The sequence below is a fragment of the Dreissena polymorpha genome, chromosome 1 (genome assembly GCF_020536995.1).
Source record: "Dreissena polymorpha isolate Duluth1 chromosome 1, UMN_Dpol_1.0, whole genome shotgun sequence".
NCBI lineage: Eukaryota > Metazoa > Mollusca > Bivalvia > Myida > Dreissenidae > Dreissena > Dreissena polymorpha.
In genome coordinates, this window is record NC_068355.1 from 157,812,676 (window position 1) to 157,830,689 (window position 18,014).

Consider the following 18,014-nt stretch of genomic DNA (forward strand, 5'->3'; position numbering starts at 1 on the left):
GCTACTGAGCACACTTTTTTTTTCTTTTAAATAACAGTGACCTTGACCTTGATTCAACTTGTCTCAATTGCAATACAAAATAGGTCTGCATGTTAGCAATCAACACACACAATTTATAATGCCTAATATATAAACATCGCAATGCCACAAAACCACATTTCAATGTTTAAGACATGAATATAAATTATTGTGCAATCCAGAGCTAATTCTGCATGTAAGCTTACTATAAACAACATTTCAGCACAATGCCTTCATCCGAACTCAGGTTTATTTTAAGATACAGTGACCTTGTCCTTAATCACACTGGTCCAAAATGGAAAAACTATTTGCATGTAATCTACCAACACAAACATTTTAAACAAGAAACCGTCGGAGACGGGTGATGCTCCCCAAAGTGTTTTTTTGTCATAATATTGCACTATATATTCAGATAAAAGGAAACGTTTTGAGGGCACAGTAGTCGGGGGGACAATATTTTTTTTATAGAAAATTTCAAAGGGCCATAACTATGTGAAAAATCATCCGACCAGAATCCGCTGATAATATGCACATCTCCTCTTGGTAGTGAAGCTTCCCATAAAGTTTCATTGAATTCCTGTCATTAGTTGCTGAGAAATAGCCCGGACAAAAATTGTGAACAGATGGACGGACAGACAGACAGATGCACACACGGACAGACGAAGCGGCGACTATATGCTCCACCCAAAATAAATGTTGGGGGAGCATAAAAATAACATCGAAACTAAAGCCATTGTAGGGAAATGTTTTTTCTATTTTAAGCAACAGTGACCTTGATCTTGACCCTATTAGTCCCTACTGGAATCCCAATCTAGGTATAGATTTTAGCTTCCTCAAATTATTGAGCTAAAACTCAAATTTTAAAGTCTTTAATTTGAATCCTATGATACCGATAATAAGCAAATAGCATTAAACCCAAACTATAAAGTAACTCGCAGGCTGTACTGGGTTTATACTGGTTTCAAATTTTATATTACTCCTAAGAAGGAAAGAGTTCATTCTGTACCTGACTGGAATTTGTCTGCGGCTGTATAGCTTTAGCGAGTGTGTCGAAGGCCTTTGCCACTGACTGATTGACGTCCGAAGGGTCGCCATTAGAGACCGGCTGGTCGCCATCTTGTTTGCCCATCAATGCCAGGGTTGTAACCACGTTGGCCAGAGTACTCAGATCTGAATAGCATGTTACCTTTATTTCTGCAAATTATGCAAGCTATTGACCTAACAATATTGAATCTATAACAAATCCATCTGAGGTCTATCTCAGAGACTGTACCTTCCTTATATCTAGTGTTCACCAGCTTTACAAGAAACAAGGCTATTGTCAAGCAATATGGTCCCCTACCGGCTCCACCATTGTCAGAAATTCCACCATTTTCAGAATTTCTTATTTTATCTTTTTTGGTTGCCATAGCAACCATAATTTTTGATGTAGGAACAAAATGAAATGATGTGCATAATGTCCATATTGCAATCTATCCATGTTGCAAGTTTCATGAAAAAATATTAAGAACTTTTAAAGTTATCGCAGGATCCAGAAAAGTGTGACAGACAGACAGACAGACAGACTCAAAGGCAGACTCAAAGACAGACTCACAGATGCACAAAGCGCAAACCATAAGTCCCCTCCGATGAAACAGGTAGGGGACAATTAGGCAAGCAGTATTTGTTATAGACAAGTAAGCAGAAATGTATGTAAAATTTCCCGGGTCGCCAATTCAGGTATTGGATTTCCACAGCCCTGCAGTATATTTGCTTTTTTACACAGCTATTTGTCCCCCAATTCTTGTAATAATTTTCATAATCCTAATATATTAATTGTTATCGTACCTGTATTGGATGATGTGGGGGCTGACAACATCACGGGTCCATGGTCAGTCTGCACCAAACGCTCTTGAAGATTGGCCAGCAGGTTGCCCTGGGAACTCAACTCACCACCCTGGTATAGACAAGAAATGAAATAGCATCATCAATAACATGCATGCCTCCACTTGCAGCCAAGTTGACAATATATAGCATTACACCACTGGGGTGTGGCTACTTTTGACACAAGGGGTACAATTTGAACAAGAGGGCCATGATGGCCCTGAATCGCTCACCTGACTCATTAAGATCAGATGAAAACTATGACCTCTATTGTCTACACAATGTTTTTCTATGATTTGACCTAGTGACCTAGTTCCTGACTCTAGATGACCCAAATACAATCCCAATCCAGATTTCATCAAGATAAACATTCTGACCACAGTTCATAAATATTGGATAAAAACTGTGACCTCTATTGTCAACACCAGGTTTTTCTATTTATTTGACCTAGATTTTTACCCCAGATGACCCAAATACAATCCCACCCAGATTTCATCAAGAATTCTGACCAAATTTCATAAAGGTTGGATGAAAACTGTGATCGCTAATGTCTACACAAGGTTTTTCTATTATTTGACCTAGTGACATAGTTTTTGACCCCAGATGACCCAAATAAAATCCCAACCCAGATTTCATCAAGATAAACATTCTGACCAAATTTCATAAAGATTGTATGAAAAGTGTGACCTCTATTGTCTACAGAAGGTTGTTCTATTATTTGACCTAGTGACCTTGTTTTTGACCCCAGATGACCCAAATACAATCCCAAACCGGATTTCATCAAGATAAACATTTTGACCAAATTTCATCAAGATTGGATGCCAACTGTGACCTCTACTGTCTACACAAACAAATTGTTGACGGACGGACGCAAAGACACAAGCAGGCATGCACAACGGACGCCTGACATCACACGATCACATAAGCTCACTGTGTCACTTCATGACAGGTGACCTAAAAATATGTGTCGGAGATAAACATGAACAGTTGTGGTTAAAATCCCATAGAAACAAGGGCTGTTTGTAAAACATGCATGCCCCCCTATATGGGCTATAAGTTGTAGTAGCAGCCATTGTGTGAATACGTTTTTTGTCACTGTGAATGGTGGTGGTGGTGGTGGTGGAGTAGGTGGTGGTTTTGGTGTAGTAGTAGTAGTAGTAGTAGTAGTAGTAGTAGTAGTAGTAGTAGTTGTAGTAGTAATAGTAGTAGTAGTAGTAGTAGTAGTAGTAGTAGTAGTAGTAGTAGTAGTAGTAGAAGTAGTAGTAGTAGTAGTAGTAGAAGTAGTAGTAGTAGTAGAAGTAGTAGTAGAAGTAGTAGTAGTAGTAGTAGTAGAAGTAGTAGTAGTGGTAGTAGTAGTAGTAGTAGTAGTAGTAGTAGTAGTAGTAGTGGTAAAAGTAGTAGTAGTAGTGGCAGTAGTAGTAGAAGTAGTAATGGTGGTGGTGGTGGTGGTGGTGGTGGTGGTGGTGGTGGTGGTGGTAGTAGTAGTAGTAGTAGTAGTACTAGCAGTAGTAGTACTACTAGTAGTAGTAGAAGTAGTAGTAGTAGTAGTAGTAGGAGGAGTAGTAGTAGTAGTAGTAGTAGTAGTAGTAGTAGTAGTAGTAGTAGTAGTAGTAGTAGTAGTAGTAGTAGTAGTAGAAGTAGTAGTAGTAGTGGTAGTAGTAGTAGAAGTAGTAGTAGAAGTAGTAGTAGTAGAAGTAGTAGTAGTAGTAGTAGTAGTAGTAGTAGTAGTAGTAGTAGTAGTAGTTGTAGTAGTAGTAGTAGCAGTAGCAGTAGCAGAAGCAGTAGCAGCATTACAAGACCAATACTTAAGAATGATCAAATGGGAAAAGGTAACCTAGCACTGGCAGTAAATATGGGGCTCATTTACAGGTCAGATTTGGAATCTCTGCTGTAAAATGAGATTTTGAATGAATTAAAGGGAGGCAAATCTGTAATAAAAAGAACATGCATAAACCGTAGTTGTTTCCCTTGTTTGAACCATGCTAAATCCTTACAAGTTTGGAAAGAATGGGATGAAAAATTTGGACTATTGCATCAACACCATTTTCTCAATTCAAGGGGAGGTAATTCTGTACTTCATGGACCAATAATGCTCATTTTTTGTAGGGTTCGTGTCCTCATTGATATAAAGACACTGTGCAAATTTGGAAAGGATCGGACAAAAAATGTGGAAGATTTTTGAAAGTTTTCACAAAATAGGCAAAAACGAATAAACATGCAAAGTTCAACGAGCTCCTGACAAATCAAATTTCTTTGAACAACTTTTTCAGGGGAGCCTTCAAAGGTCATCCCTGTGAAATTTTTTGAAAATCTGATGAGCGGTTTCTGACAAGAAGATTTTTTAAGGTTTTTACCATATATGGTCATGGCGGCCATCTTGATTATGTGACCGGACGGTGAGTGATCACAATAGCTCACCCTGAGCTATCGCTCAGGTGAGCTAACAATCATTGAAAAGGATCGCAAGATTATGTTTCACACTAAAAATTAAACTTCTGAGCTTTTACTGTTTCAGAGAAGACTTTTAGAGTTATTTACTAAACAAGTCTCTATAAATGAGATGACTCTGGTAACATAGCCATTTAATGACTCCAGGGGCATGATTTGAACAATCCTTGTGTAACATAGCCATTTTATGACTCCAGGGGCATGATTTGAACAATCCTTGTGTAAGACCACTACTCAATGAAACACACCAATGGGCCTGTAATTTACTGAGGAGATTTGTTTCAGCCTAACTTTTTAAAACTTATCTTTGTGAATCTGACTTGCGTTTTAGAAGATGAAGAGTTTGAAACCACATGTTGATACCAGACGAATAATGACAGACAACAATCAACATGGGACAATAGGCAATGAAGCGCCACCTTCCATGCTGATATTTCACAAAATAAAAGGCATCTTTTTATCTGTTGGACAAAAAAGTCTGGAATCATCATCATTGTGGCCTAAAAAACATAGTCTAAGTTCTATGTACAAATAAGCTATCTGATTGTGGACATTAAACTGGTAAATTAACCTGTCTCGCCACATTTTTCCATACATTAGACATCTTAAACTTAATATACCTTTAATAAGCCTATCATAAGTACCATGTGAATGTACACTATATCAGTATAACACTGTATTTAACTTAAATTTAAAGCCTATTATAAGTACCATGTGAATGTAAACTTCATCAGTATAACACTGTATTTAACTTAAATTTAAAGCCTATTATAAGTACCATGTGAATGTACACTTCATCAGTATAACACTGTATTTAACTTAAATTTAAAGCCTATTATAAGTACCATGTGAATGTACACTTCATCAGTATAACACTGTATTTAACTTAAATTTAAAGCCTATTATAAGTACCATGTGAATGTACACTTCATCAGTATAACACTGTATTTAACTTAAATTTAAAGCCTATTATAAGTACCATGTGAATGTACACTTCATCAGTATAACACTGTAAGGCCCCTACCACATCATCATGGTTCCCAAACATTGGCACTGCTGTTGAGGGGCTTTGCAGATCTTTACGGATGTATATTTTTTCAGAGGCTGTTGAGACCATTGTGGTGGACATTTTCTCCTTTTCTGTGGGTTTCCTTTCTTGCTGCACGGCTGTGGAATGACAGACTGTATTAGTGATTAAGCCAGTGAAATGGGACAAGTTACAAATTTGAATATGTCCCAATACTTTTGTTTCCTCTCCTTCAGCTGCATATAAAACTTTAACACTCAACCCAAGCTTCAGGACAGCTAAATCTTGTCAATTTTAGAAAAAAACAACGGATGTGTTTGTCAGAAACACAATGCCTCATATTGCGTCGCTTTGAAATAAAATTTCAAAATATCATTTGGCAGGTTTAGACATTATCTCCCTTTTAAAGCTTATTACTTCCCTTGGATTGTATTTTTTTACCTTTGACCTTGAAGGATGGCCTTCATCTTTCACCACTCAAAATGTGCAGCTTCATGAGATACACATGCATGCCAAATATCAAGTTGCTATCTTCAATATTGCAAAAAGTTATCGCAAAACTTTAAACAAGGTTAAAGTTTTGGGACAGAATGACAGACAGGCCAAAAACAATATGCCCCCGGTCATTCGATCCGGGGGCATAAAAATCAAAATGAACAAGTGATATAGTGTTGGTTTCCAATGGCAACATGGAATTCCAATGATAAACCTAATCTGTGTTTCAATGCAGCAAACTTGCATCATATTTTATGCTTCTATTTTTAGTAAAGTTTAGCTTGACCCCGAGTCTACATGCAATTGTTGGAAAAGCCTCAATGTTAGTATGCAGGTCCATTGCAATAGCTCAATAAATTAGCGCTTATTGAAGCATTTAAACAACTTTTTTTATCTTATACATGGACATTTGTTGAAATATCTCAAATCTGTGCTCATATTACTGAACGGAAAGGTGTTTCTGTTAAGTTACTTTGACCCACCCATCACATATGCAATCCTAAGAAATCTCTCTATGTAAGATATCTAGACGGTATTATGTATTGTACTTATTTTACATCCTTATTTGTATTGATTAATTTCTGCTCTGATCTTATCTGACAAATATTTAGAAAATAATTTGTCCCATTGGTGCAAAAAGGTACCACTGGACATTGAAGTTAGAAGGTGCAAGGTACCACTGGACATTGAAGTTAGAAGGTGCATGGTACCACTGGACATTGAAGTTAGAAGGTGCATGGTACCACTGGACACTGAAGTTAGAAGGTGCATGGTACCTTTTTGCACCAATGGGGCGAATTATATTCTTAATTGTTTAAAACCGTAAAAAATTATGAGTGCAGTTTAGTGGCTCATTCATATAGAGCATTGGACATTAATATTTTGTTCATTAAATGCAACACTATTGTAAAATATTTCTTGTCAGCAGCAGACAATACTATGGTCGATAAGACTTGAATCATCAACTTTAACAATGCAGTCAATAACACTTTGTCCATCAAATACTAGTATGTCCATCTTATATAAATAGCCATTTGGTCATTGATCTTTTTTTCTTCCCACGTAGCCTTTTTATATTGACAGTTATACGATTCTAAGGCCATCCTTAACAATTCTTTTGTTTGGCATACCCCGACCGACCCACTAAAATCGGCCCGACTGAATTTTTTTTTTTGTCACTTTCCAAAAAAAAATTGTTTTTTTTCGCCAAAAAAAATTATTTCCGCAAAATTTTGCCTTTCCGTTTTAATTGAATGCTCTTTAAAGGATATCTAGAATAGCAATCAACAAAACGCGTACCGGTGTTTATTTGAGTCGCCTATTTATTTGACATGTGCATATGCGATTAATTAGACTTTCAATACAATTAAACCGCTTCTGTTTTTCTTGTATCCCTTTAATTAAAATACTTTGCTGTCGTTCAGGATAGTTTGGGAGTAAAAAACAAATTGATTAATTATCACCGTTCAATTTAATTCGGCAATTGGCAGAGATGTTTAATATTATCGCCATATTATAACTAATTATTTAATTATTACTCTAATTGAGATTGGTAAATATTCGGAAGAAAGACGAAAAGTGGTCAGCTTAGAAATATTTATTGACGGGTATTGTCACATTTTTGTTTCATTTGTTTATCTCTAGCGACAGACCGCTATTTTGAAGGCAAAATGTGTATTTAAATTATACAACATCTGCGCATAAATGACCCAAAATTATCCGATTGCTCGACCCTTTCTCACGTTTCATTTGACAACGTCATGTCATGTGAAAGCGAGCTCAGTGTTGATTGGCCCGCTACCATTTTCACTTCAATAAAAATAAGGTCAGATCAAGCAATGTCTACAGACCAGGTTTTGTTAATTGTTCCAATTGCCAACACTTTCATTGAAACAAAGAGACAAATATAGAAAACCAGTCCAGATTAAAATGGCGGATGTTTTCAACGAAATTTTACTAGATTTTCGAATTTTGGCAATTTAGATTTTTTGTTGAGCCAAATTCTCAATATTTTTCCAAATGGCGCATATGGCTCAAATGGCAAACTACATCACGATCATTGCAAACGTGTTATTATTGGAATAAATGCTCACTATTACAAGGCTCGCGCTGTTGTTCGCCATTTGCGAAAATATAGCGAATGTGGCTCAAGAAAAATATAATTTGCGAATATTCTAAAATCTCGTTAAATTTCATTGTTGTTTTTTAAACTATTTTTTTCTCTTTGTTTCCATGAACGTTTTGAAGCGAATATGGTAGCTGGCCAATCAACATTGAGTTGGCTATGGGGTAATATTGGGTAATTCATGCGCAGATAATGGAATACACAGTTGAAATTGTCGTCTGCCTGCAATATAATGGCCGATGGCAAAAGTCGTATAAAAAATAAGAAAACGAAAATAAGTGTTACACTCAATAAATCATTTTTAAGCTGATCACTTTACAACTTTCTACCGTCTAGCGATCTGAATTAAAGGATGATAATTAAATAATTAGTTACATGTCGAAGATGTTACACCTTTCTGTTCTTGATTGAAATTAAAATGTTATAATTACTTTGTTGTTTTTTTACTCACAAACTATGCTATTGTAAAGTAATATGTCAACCAAATAGTATATTAATTACGTATTTGCTAGGTTACTTGTTTTCATTTTCTGTAGTCAATCGATATGCACATTTTCATGTGAAAATGCGTACAATTTTTCAGACACTCATTTTCGGATAAAGTATTTTTTGTTGATTATATTATATTTTCGATGTTCTTTATACAAAAATAGACTTACGAATACACATGCGGTGATACGGACAGTGCAGACAAATATTTACCAATTTCCTTTCATGAGGCAGAAGACTTGGAGCTTTATTTGATAATTACCTTTCAGTTTGGTATATGTCGGAGTTCAATTTCAGAAAAAAAATACAAAAAAAATAATTAAATCCCTACCTACCTACCCACCCAAATTTACCTGGGTCGGGTTATGCCAAACAAACCCATTTTTAAAGGATGGCCTAAAGTTTGTTTTGTTACAAAACTGTTGGTGGTTAACAAACTTATGGTGTTTTGTTAAAAAACTGTTGGAAGTAAAAAAACTTATGAATGATCCATTCACAAACCGATTGTTAAATATCCTTACAAAAATCCTGAAACAAATTCAAATTTAATCACTACAATTTTCTTTGTTGGGGCTTTATCGATGATTTAAAAGCGACTAAAACACTGCATAACTAGATAATTATATGCCTTCAGACTTGTAAATGTTGACCCAAAATTATCGGATCTTGACTTTTTGACACTACCTTGATTGCAGTGCTTACCTTGCAACACTATTAGATATGATCTTAACCTGGAGTCGATGCACTTGAAAAGGTGCGTACAATAAACAAGAATACACTAAAATCATAATTGGGAAAAAAAAGTTACATAGCTCTGGGTAAACAACCTTTCTTGGAATAAATTGGGCATTCAAAATGGTTGTCTGATACCTATGGGTCATATAAACATGTAATACGAATCCTTTTTACAAGTATATCATTTTGGCAATGCTTGTTTTTATAATGATATCATCAATTTCATTAAAATGACACCTACTCTTCTTAATTGGGCATCAATGCTGGGAACAGACAAGATGTAGAACAAAGCAGGGAGTAAACACACTCACAGGTGTAAACACAATCAGAGATGTACACACACTCACAGGTGTAAATATGTTTTAAAAGCCAATCAATCTGCAGGGCTACCAGCTGATAAAAGCAGGTCACAAAGTACAGATGATTATTTTCAAATGATCAAAGGTTTAGGGCTTATGGATTCTCTATTCACAATTTAGAATAACACATTTACCAGAAACCTGCTTAAAGACTCATGAGTTAGGTACTTATACAGACTGGATCTGTATGGGTACGTACAATCAGACTGGATCTGTATGGGTACGTACAATCAGACTGGGTCTGTATGGGTACGTACAATCAGACTGGGTCTGTATGGGTACGTACAATCAGACTGGATCTGTATGGGTACGTACAATCAGACTGGGTCTGTATGGGTACGTACAATCAGACTGGATCTGTATGGGTACGTACAATCAGACTGGATCTGTATGGGTACGTACAATCGGACTGGGTCTGTATGGGTACGTACAATCAGACTGGGTCTGTATGGGTACGTACAATCAGACTGGATATGTATGGGTACGTACAATCAGACTGGATATGTATGGGTACGTACAATCAGACTGGATATGTATGGGTACGTACAATCAGACTGGATATGTATGGGTACGTACAATCAGACTGGATCTGTATGGGTACGTACAATCAGACTGGATCTGTATGGGTACGTACAATCAGACTGGATATGTATGGGTACGTACAATCAGACTGGGTCTGTATGGGTACATACAATCAGACTGGATCTGTATGGGTACGTACAATCAGACTGGATCTGTATGGGTACGTACAATCAGACTGGATATGTATGGGTACGTACAATCAGACTGGGTCTGTATGGGTACGTACAATGCGACTGGATATGTATGGGTACATACAATCAGACTGGGTCTGTATGGGTACGTACAATCAGACTGGGTCTGTATGGGTACGTACAATCAGACTGGGTCTGTATGGGTACGTACAATCAGACTGGATATGTATGGGTACGTACAATCAGACTGGATATGTATGGGTACGTACAATCAGACTGGGTCTGTATGGGTACGTACAATCAGACTGGGTCTGTATGGGTACGTACAATCAGACTGGGTCTGTATCAATACTCAATGTATGGGTACGTACAATCAGACTGGGTCTGTATCAATACTCAATGTATAGGTACGTACAATCAGACTGGGTCTGTACCAATACTCAATGTATAGGTACGTACAATCAGACTGGGTCTGTATCAATACTCTATGTATGGGTACGTACAATCAGACTGGGTCTGTATCAATACTCAATGTATAGGTACGTACAATCAGACTGGGTCTGTACCAATACTCAATGTATAGGTACGTACAATCAGACTGGGTCTGTACCAATACTCAATGTATAGGTACGTACAATCAGACTGGGTCTGTATCAATACTCAATGTATGGGTACGTACAATCAGACTGGGTCTGTATCAATACTCAATGTATGGGTACGTACAATCAGACTGGGTCTGTACCAATACTCAATGTATAGGTACGTACAATCAGACTGGGTCTGTATCAATACTCAATGTATGGGTACGTACAATCAGACTGGGTCTGTATGGGTACGTACAATCAGACTGGGTCTGTATCAATACTCAATGTATGGGTACGTACAATCAGACTGGGTCTGTACCAATACTCAATGTATAGGTACGTACAATCAGACTGGGTCTGTACCAATACTCAAAGTCAAATTGTGAAGGTGTGGATACTCACATTCAGACCTCATTCCTATACTCAGACACTTCTGAAGACGGCAGTACTGACATCGGTTTCTGTTTGGCTTGGTCACTGAGCAGTCCTTGTTCCCACGACAGGCATACCCCAGCTGCTTTCGAATACTTCGCTTGAAGAAACCCTTACATCCTTCGCAACTTATTACCCCATAATGACGACCTGAAGAAAAAGATTGAAGCATTTTTGTTTATAAAGTTTTAATATATTGTAAAAATTTTCTCAATGTTCACATATATTTGAGCCATGCACTGTGAAAAGAGGGTTTAATGCATGTGCGGAAAGTGTTGTCCCAGATTAGCCTAAACATGATTTTTGCTGAGGGGAAACTTTCTTGAAACTAAAAATATCATTAAAGCGGAAAGTGTCGTCCCTGACTAGCTTGTGCACACATGCATTAAACCTGTTTTTCACAGAGCAAGCCTATTTGTCACAGAAGGCGACATACATTTGTCCACTGAAGCCAATCAGACTTATGTACAATGAACTCTGTCTAAAAAAAAATCTAGTTTTTAAATACATATAAGCTAATTTGAGATTCGATGTCTTTCATGAGGTCCATTTATATAAGTTCAGAGGGATATAACTCGGCTATTGTTATTGTTATTGTATATCATGATTTTGCTTATTTTCAGAGTTTGTTAAAAATGTAAGGCAATAAATTAACTGTGAAGATTTGCTCTAGTTTGGAGTTAACTGTAGAAAAGGCAGTTTTTGATGTTTATTAAGAATTTCTGGATGCTTTCTGGGTAATGTGATTTATTAGATAAACTCCTGTAATTCTTCGGCTCCCTTAAAGCCAAACAACTTATTTGGCATAGTAAATTTAAGTATAAATAAGAAACATATTTTATCTATGCCAATTAAAATATATCTGGTGGTTACAAGGTAGAAATCCGTCTTTTTTGCACTTTAAAGCTTAAAAATAATCACATTTGTCGAAATGGACGTATACGTCTAGAAATCCTACTTTCAGTTTTAAAAGCAGTACCGTTTGAAAAATAATACGTTACTTGTTAACCAGGCTATAGATTTAATTTTATCTATGCCAATTAGATTATATCTGGTAGTTACAAGGTAGAAATCCGTCTTTTTTGCGCTTTCAAACTTAATCATGTTTGTCGAAATGGATGCATACATATAGAAATCCTACTTTAGGTTTTAAAAGCTGCACTGTTTGAAAAATAATAAATTACTTGCTAACTAGGCTATAGATTTAATGAAAATGTTTGCACACTTTGGAATTGCAACTATATGTATTTATTTACATGTATTTCATTTCAAGGTCAGAGGCTTTAATCTTTGCTTATCAAGAATGTGTCTGCTAATGACTAAGACATTCCAGGCCTGAAATTCTACATTTCAAAATGAATGCCTCCTAAATAAGCATACACAGACAATTGAGAGTCTGAAAGCTTGATATCTGCGCTAGTCCTGAAAACAGCACACCTTATTTGAGCCTTATGCTTAGAAAATTAGGCTTACACTTTCCGCCTTTTTGCGGAGAAGAGCCTACCTTTAAACAAACAATTCCATTAAAGTGAAACTGGACGACACTTTACCCACATGCATTAAGCCCAGTTTTCCCACAGAGAGACTCATAAAATCATCCCTGCAGTGTTATCTGATCAGTCCAGTAGATTACCAGAAGCCCTGTCCCCGCATACAAGGCAAGGCTCAAACTTGATCTCAAACTGCTGTTTCTGAGTGCCCGCCATAATCTTCTCCCTCTCCTCCCTCAGTCTCTCTAGTCTGTTGGCGTGTTGGTCTGCCATCGCAAGGTCCTGCAAACATGGGGGAGCAGTGTGAAACAACATATGAGCTCTGCTCTGTGAAAATGGGGTTTAACACCTGTGTATAAAGTGTCGTCCCAGATTGTCCTAGGCAATCTGCACAGGCAGATCAGGAATGACACTTTCCGCCTAAACTTGATTTTTGCTAAGAAGAGACTTCCATGAATCGACAAATATCATAAATGCGGAAAGTGTCGTCCCAGATTAGCCTGTGCAGACTGCATAGGCTAATATGGGACCCCACTTTATGCTCATGCATTAAACCCCCTTTTCACAGAGCACAGCTCATATCAAAGTGCTTCAGATGATCTGACAGCAAAGTGGCTGGTTATCAAATTTGGCAAAAATATTATGCCTAACTTTAAATTATTGAATGTTTAACGCTTACCTTTGGAAGAACTAAAGTCTGATGTTGTTGTAATTCCTGAAACAGAAATCACTGGTAATGCCATATTGTACATGCAATGAATGCTATTATTAGTTTGTTAATAAATCATGCCATCAAGCTTTGATTGCTTTAAGCTCAAATTTGTATACATTTTTTTTTATCTAAGTTCATTTATATTGATGCCTTAACATTGAATTCAACTTGATAAAATAGACCTTTCCCAAAACTAGTTTACCTCCCTTGGAAACTACCACCCTTTATTAAGAATACATAATAACCCACAGTCCACATACATAAAATTCCAGTGACTCACAGTTCTTCATTGTAAGTATATAACTATTGATGATGTAAAACACATTAAATTTAACTTTAAATAATCAAAATTCAAATATTAAAAAAAAATTATATATATACATTTATTATGTTTATAAATAAGCAGAACAAATACAATCCATTTCAGACCAAGTTTGTGCAAATATTAACATGTTTATGAAAGAAAGGGACGCTTACGTCTTAGTCTCACTAGTCCAATTGCTTAATTGACAATTTTATTCACAAAAGTTTATTGATTATGTGTCTGAAGTTAAGGGTCATACAAATTCCTAAGTCACAAAACCCAAGGGTATTTTAAAGATGCATTCAGAACAATACTGCAAACAAATGCAACTGCAAAACGCAGATAACAATAATGATCTGAATGGCATGACAACTAACATGTCACACATTGTCTCCAATATTTCTGTCTCAAACTAAAGTACACCCATATCCAACTAACTATTATTGTTAACTTTTGTGCAACTTGCTGTTTCACCACCTACAACTAAATTGACTGCTAAATAAAAGAAGAACAAGCTATGTGTTTGTGAAACACTATGTCCCCATATATTTGACCTTTGACCTTGAAGGATGACTTTGACCTTGATTTTTCACCACTCAAAATGTGCAGCTCCACGAGATACACATGCATGCCAAATATGAAGTTGCTTTCTTCAACAATGCAAAAGTTATGGCTAATGTTAAAGTTGGAGCAAACAAACAAACACACAAACCAACCAACCAACCAACTAACCAACAGACAGGGCAAAAACAATACGTCCCCCCACTATAGTGGTGGGGGACATAAAAATCTGTTATACTGCAACATCGGTAGAAAATGTCATGGTTTAAAAAAAAGTCAATTTCATGGAATTCGGATTCTGGAAAAAAACCTTCAATTTGGCGGCCCAGTCAATGCTCCCCGCTGGCACCTGTATGATCTGGGTGCCTGCAAGGTCATGTTTCAGCTTATTGGCCAGTTCCTGTGTCACCACTATGGAGCCCCCATTGGACCCACCGGACGAGACCTGCAGGAGACAATCAGAAAGTGGATAGATACGTTTGTTAGTTAACATGTCACAATATACCCTGATACCATACTATTGGAAAGTTGATAACATGTCAGCCTATATATCCATATATCCATACACATTCATAATCAGAAAGATTTCTACAATCAAGGCATATGACTAAGGAATGCTTTTTTTACTATTTTCAAAGGAAAATAACTCAGAAAGGCTTTTTCAGCTTTGTTCAAGGGCAAATAACTCAGGAATGCTTTTTCAGCTATGTTCAAGGGCAAATAACTCAGGAATGCTTTTTCAGCTATGTTCAAGGGCAAATAACTCAGGAATGCTTTTTCAGCTATGTTCAAGGGCAAATAACTCAGGAATGCTTTTTCAGCTATGTTCAAGGGCAAATAACTCAGGAATATGATGATCACTAATGAAGAACAAGAGCGCCGCATGACGGAGCAATATACGCCCGATTCGTGTGCCATTGGAGATGATACACTGATGATTGATGTATTTGTTTTGGAAATAAGCAAAAAAAACAACAACAACTTATATAACTGATATATTCATATATATGCATTGATATCAATAAGTGTACACTTAGTCTCATTTGTTCTCTAAAACACAATATTTAAATCATAATTGTTTAGACCTACATAGGTATAGAATGGCAGTATTTCCTGTACTGATATTACTTATCTTGAAATTAGTTCCCTAAAAACTGAAATAAATATTTGGTTTGAATGTTTAAATACTGTTTGCTTTTACATTTTATATCAGCATGTCACTGAATGTGACTTATACCCCCATACCACTTTGACGCAGGATAAAAAGTTGTTTAAAAGTTTCGGATGAATACAATTTGAATTAGAGTCCGGACAAAGTGGCGCCGTTGAAAATGCACTAATTGACCCTATGACCTAGTTCTTGACCCGACATGACCCATATTCGAACTTGACCTAGATATCAACTAGATGCAACTACTGACCAAGTTTGGTAAAGATCGGATGAATACAATTTGAATAAGAGTCCGGACAAAGTGGCGCTGTTGAAAATGGACTAATTGACCCTATGACCTAGTTTTTTACCTGGCATGACCCATATTCGAACTTGGCCTAGATATCAACTAGATGCAACTACTGACCAAGTTTGGTGAAGATAAGATTTATACAATTTGAATTAGAGTCCGGACAAAGTAAAATGCACTAATTGACCCTTTGACCTAGTTTTTGACCCAGCATGACCCATATTCAAACTTGACCTAGATATCAACTAGATGCAACTACTGACCAAGTTTGGTGAAGATCGGATGAATACAATTTGAATTAGAGTCCGGACAAAGTGGCGCCGTTGAAAATGCACTAATTGACCCTATGACCTAGTTTTTGACCCGGCATGACCCATATTCGAACTTGGCCTATATATCAACTAGATGCAACTGCTGACCAAGTTTGGTGAAGATCGGATGAATACAATTTGAAATAGAGTCCGGACAAAGTGGCCCCTTTGAAAATGCACTTATTGACCCTATGACCTAGTTTTTGACCCGGCATGACCCATATTCGAACTTGGCCTAGATATCAACTAGATGCAACTGCTGACCAAGTTTGGTGAAGATCGGATGAATACAATTTGAATTAGAGTCCGGACAAAGTGATGCCTTCCGCCGGCCGCCCGCCCGCCGCCCGCCCGCCCGCCAAGGGGTTTCACATAATACGTCCCGTATTTTATTAGAGTCCGGACAAAGTGGCGCCGTTGAAAATGCACTAATTGACCCTATGACCTAGTTCTTGACCCGACATGACCCATATTCGAACTTGACCTAGATATCAACTAGATGCAACTACTGACCAAGTTTGGTAAAGATCGGATGAATACAATTTGAATAAGAGTCCGGACAAAGTGGCGCTGTTGAAAATGGACTAATTGACCCTATGACCTAGTTTTTTACCTGGCATGACCCATATTCGAACTTGGCCTAGATATCAACTAGATGCAACTACTGACCAAGTTTGGTGAAGATAAGATTTATACAATTTGAATTAGAGTCCGGACAAAGTAAAATGCACTAATTGACCCTTTGACCTAGTTTTTGACCCAGCATGACCCATATTCGGACTTGACCTAGATATCAACTAGATGCAACTACTGACCAAGTTTGGTGAAGATCGGATGAATACAATTTGAATTAGAGTCCGGACAAAGTGGCGCCGTTGAAAATGCACTAATTGACCATATGACCTAGTTTTTGACCCGGCATGACCCATATTCGAACTTGGCCTATATATCAACTAGATGCAACTGCTGACCAAGTTTGGTGAAGATCGGATGAATACAATTTGAAATAGAGTCCGGACAAAGTGGCCCCTTTGAAAATGCACTTATTGACCCTATGACCTAGTTTTTGACCCGGCATGACCCATATTCGAACTTGGCCTAGATATCAACTAGATGCAACTGCTGACCAAGTTTGGTGAAGATCGGATGAATACAATTTGAATTAGAGTCCGGACAAAGTGATGCCTTCCGCCCGCCCGCCGCCCGCCCGCCCGCCCGCCAAGGGGTTTCACATAATACGTCCCGTATTTTATACGGGCGTATAAAAATGTCGTTCACATTTGCATTTCATGGTCATGATATAATATTACAAGTTAACATTTAATTTCTGAGAAATATGGAAGAAGTTTGCTTCATAAAGCGCTCAGAATATTTTAACTAGCTGACTCCAATGAATCCCTTCTTTTAGGGGATATTTACATCAATTAAATCATAAATGGCTGCACTGCGGACAGCCCTATACTTACAGCTAATGAGACAGGCAGGGCAAAGCTTCCTGGGGCCAGGGTGAGGGCCTGAATTGTCTGCCCCAACGTGCCACTTGTTGTTGAACCTGCCACCATCGGTATCCCCACTGAAATGTGGCAAAACAACAGTTACAATGCAGATTATATTTCTCTTATTATCTAAATCTCAATACATAAGAAGTGTATTTTAATTCTCCAAAATGCTTCTCTTGCTGTAAGACAAGTGATAGCAAATCATAACTGTACCTTCAGATATATACTCCCATTTAAAACTAGAGCTTTGTCACAGACGTGACGAATACCCCCACATGCCGCATTGACACATAATATTTTGCATGTCGTCTTCACAAAAAACAGCGGACAACATGCTCAATTTTTAAAACGCACTGAGTGACCCCTTGATCCAGTTTTTGACCCAGAAA

The 18,014-nt window shown here is 37.3% G+C and overlaps 1 protein-coding gene across 7 annotated transcripts in view; it reads right to left on the bottom strand.

Moving 5' to 3' along the window:
* The window catches only part of LOC127857622 (orphan steroid hormone receptor 2-like), a 66,951-nt gene that overhangs the window by 18,822 nt on the left and 30,115 nt on the right, over positions 1-18,014 (bottom strand). For 6 of the 7 annotated variants that reach the window (XR_008038531.1, XM_052394211.1, XM_052394162.1 and 3 more), the window contains 8 exons: positions 17,593-17,699; positions 14,666-14,800; positions 13,458-13,493; positions 12,922-13,060; positions 11,259-11,438; positions 5,309-5,496; positions 1,846-1,954; positions 1,025-1,188 (listed from right to left, as the gene is read on the bottom strand). Coding sequence is in view for 6 of the 7 variants with exons in the window: in XM_052394162.1 (XP_052250122.1) it covers positions 1,025-1,188; positions 1,846-1,954; positions 5,309-5,496; positions 11,259-11,438; positions 12,922-13,060; positions 13,458-13,493; positions 14,666-14,800; positions 17,593-17,699 (1,058 nt within the window). In the remaining variant the exon portion in view is untranslated. The remainder of the gene's footprint in view (positions 1-1,024; positions 1,189-1,845; positions 1,955-5,308; positions 5,497-11,258; positions 11,439-12,921; positions 13,061-13,457; positions 13,494-14,665; positions 14,801-17,592; positions 17,700-18,014) is intronic. The other variant, XM_052394203.1, reaches the window with a different exon arrangement.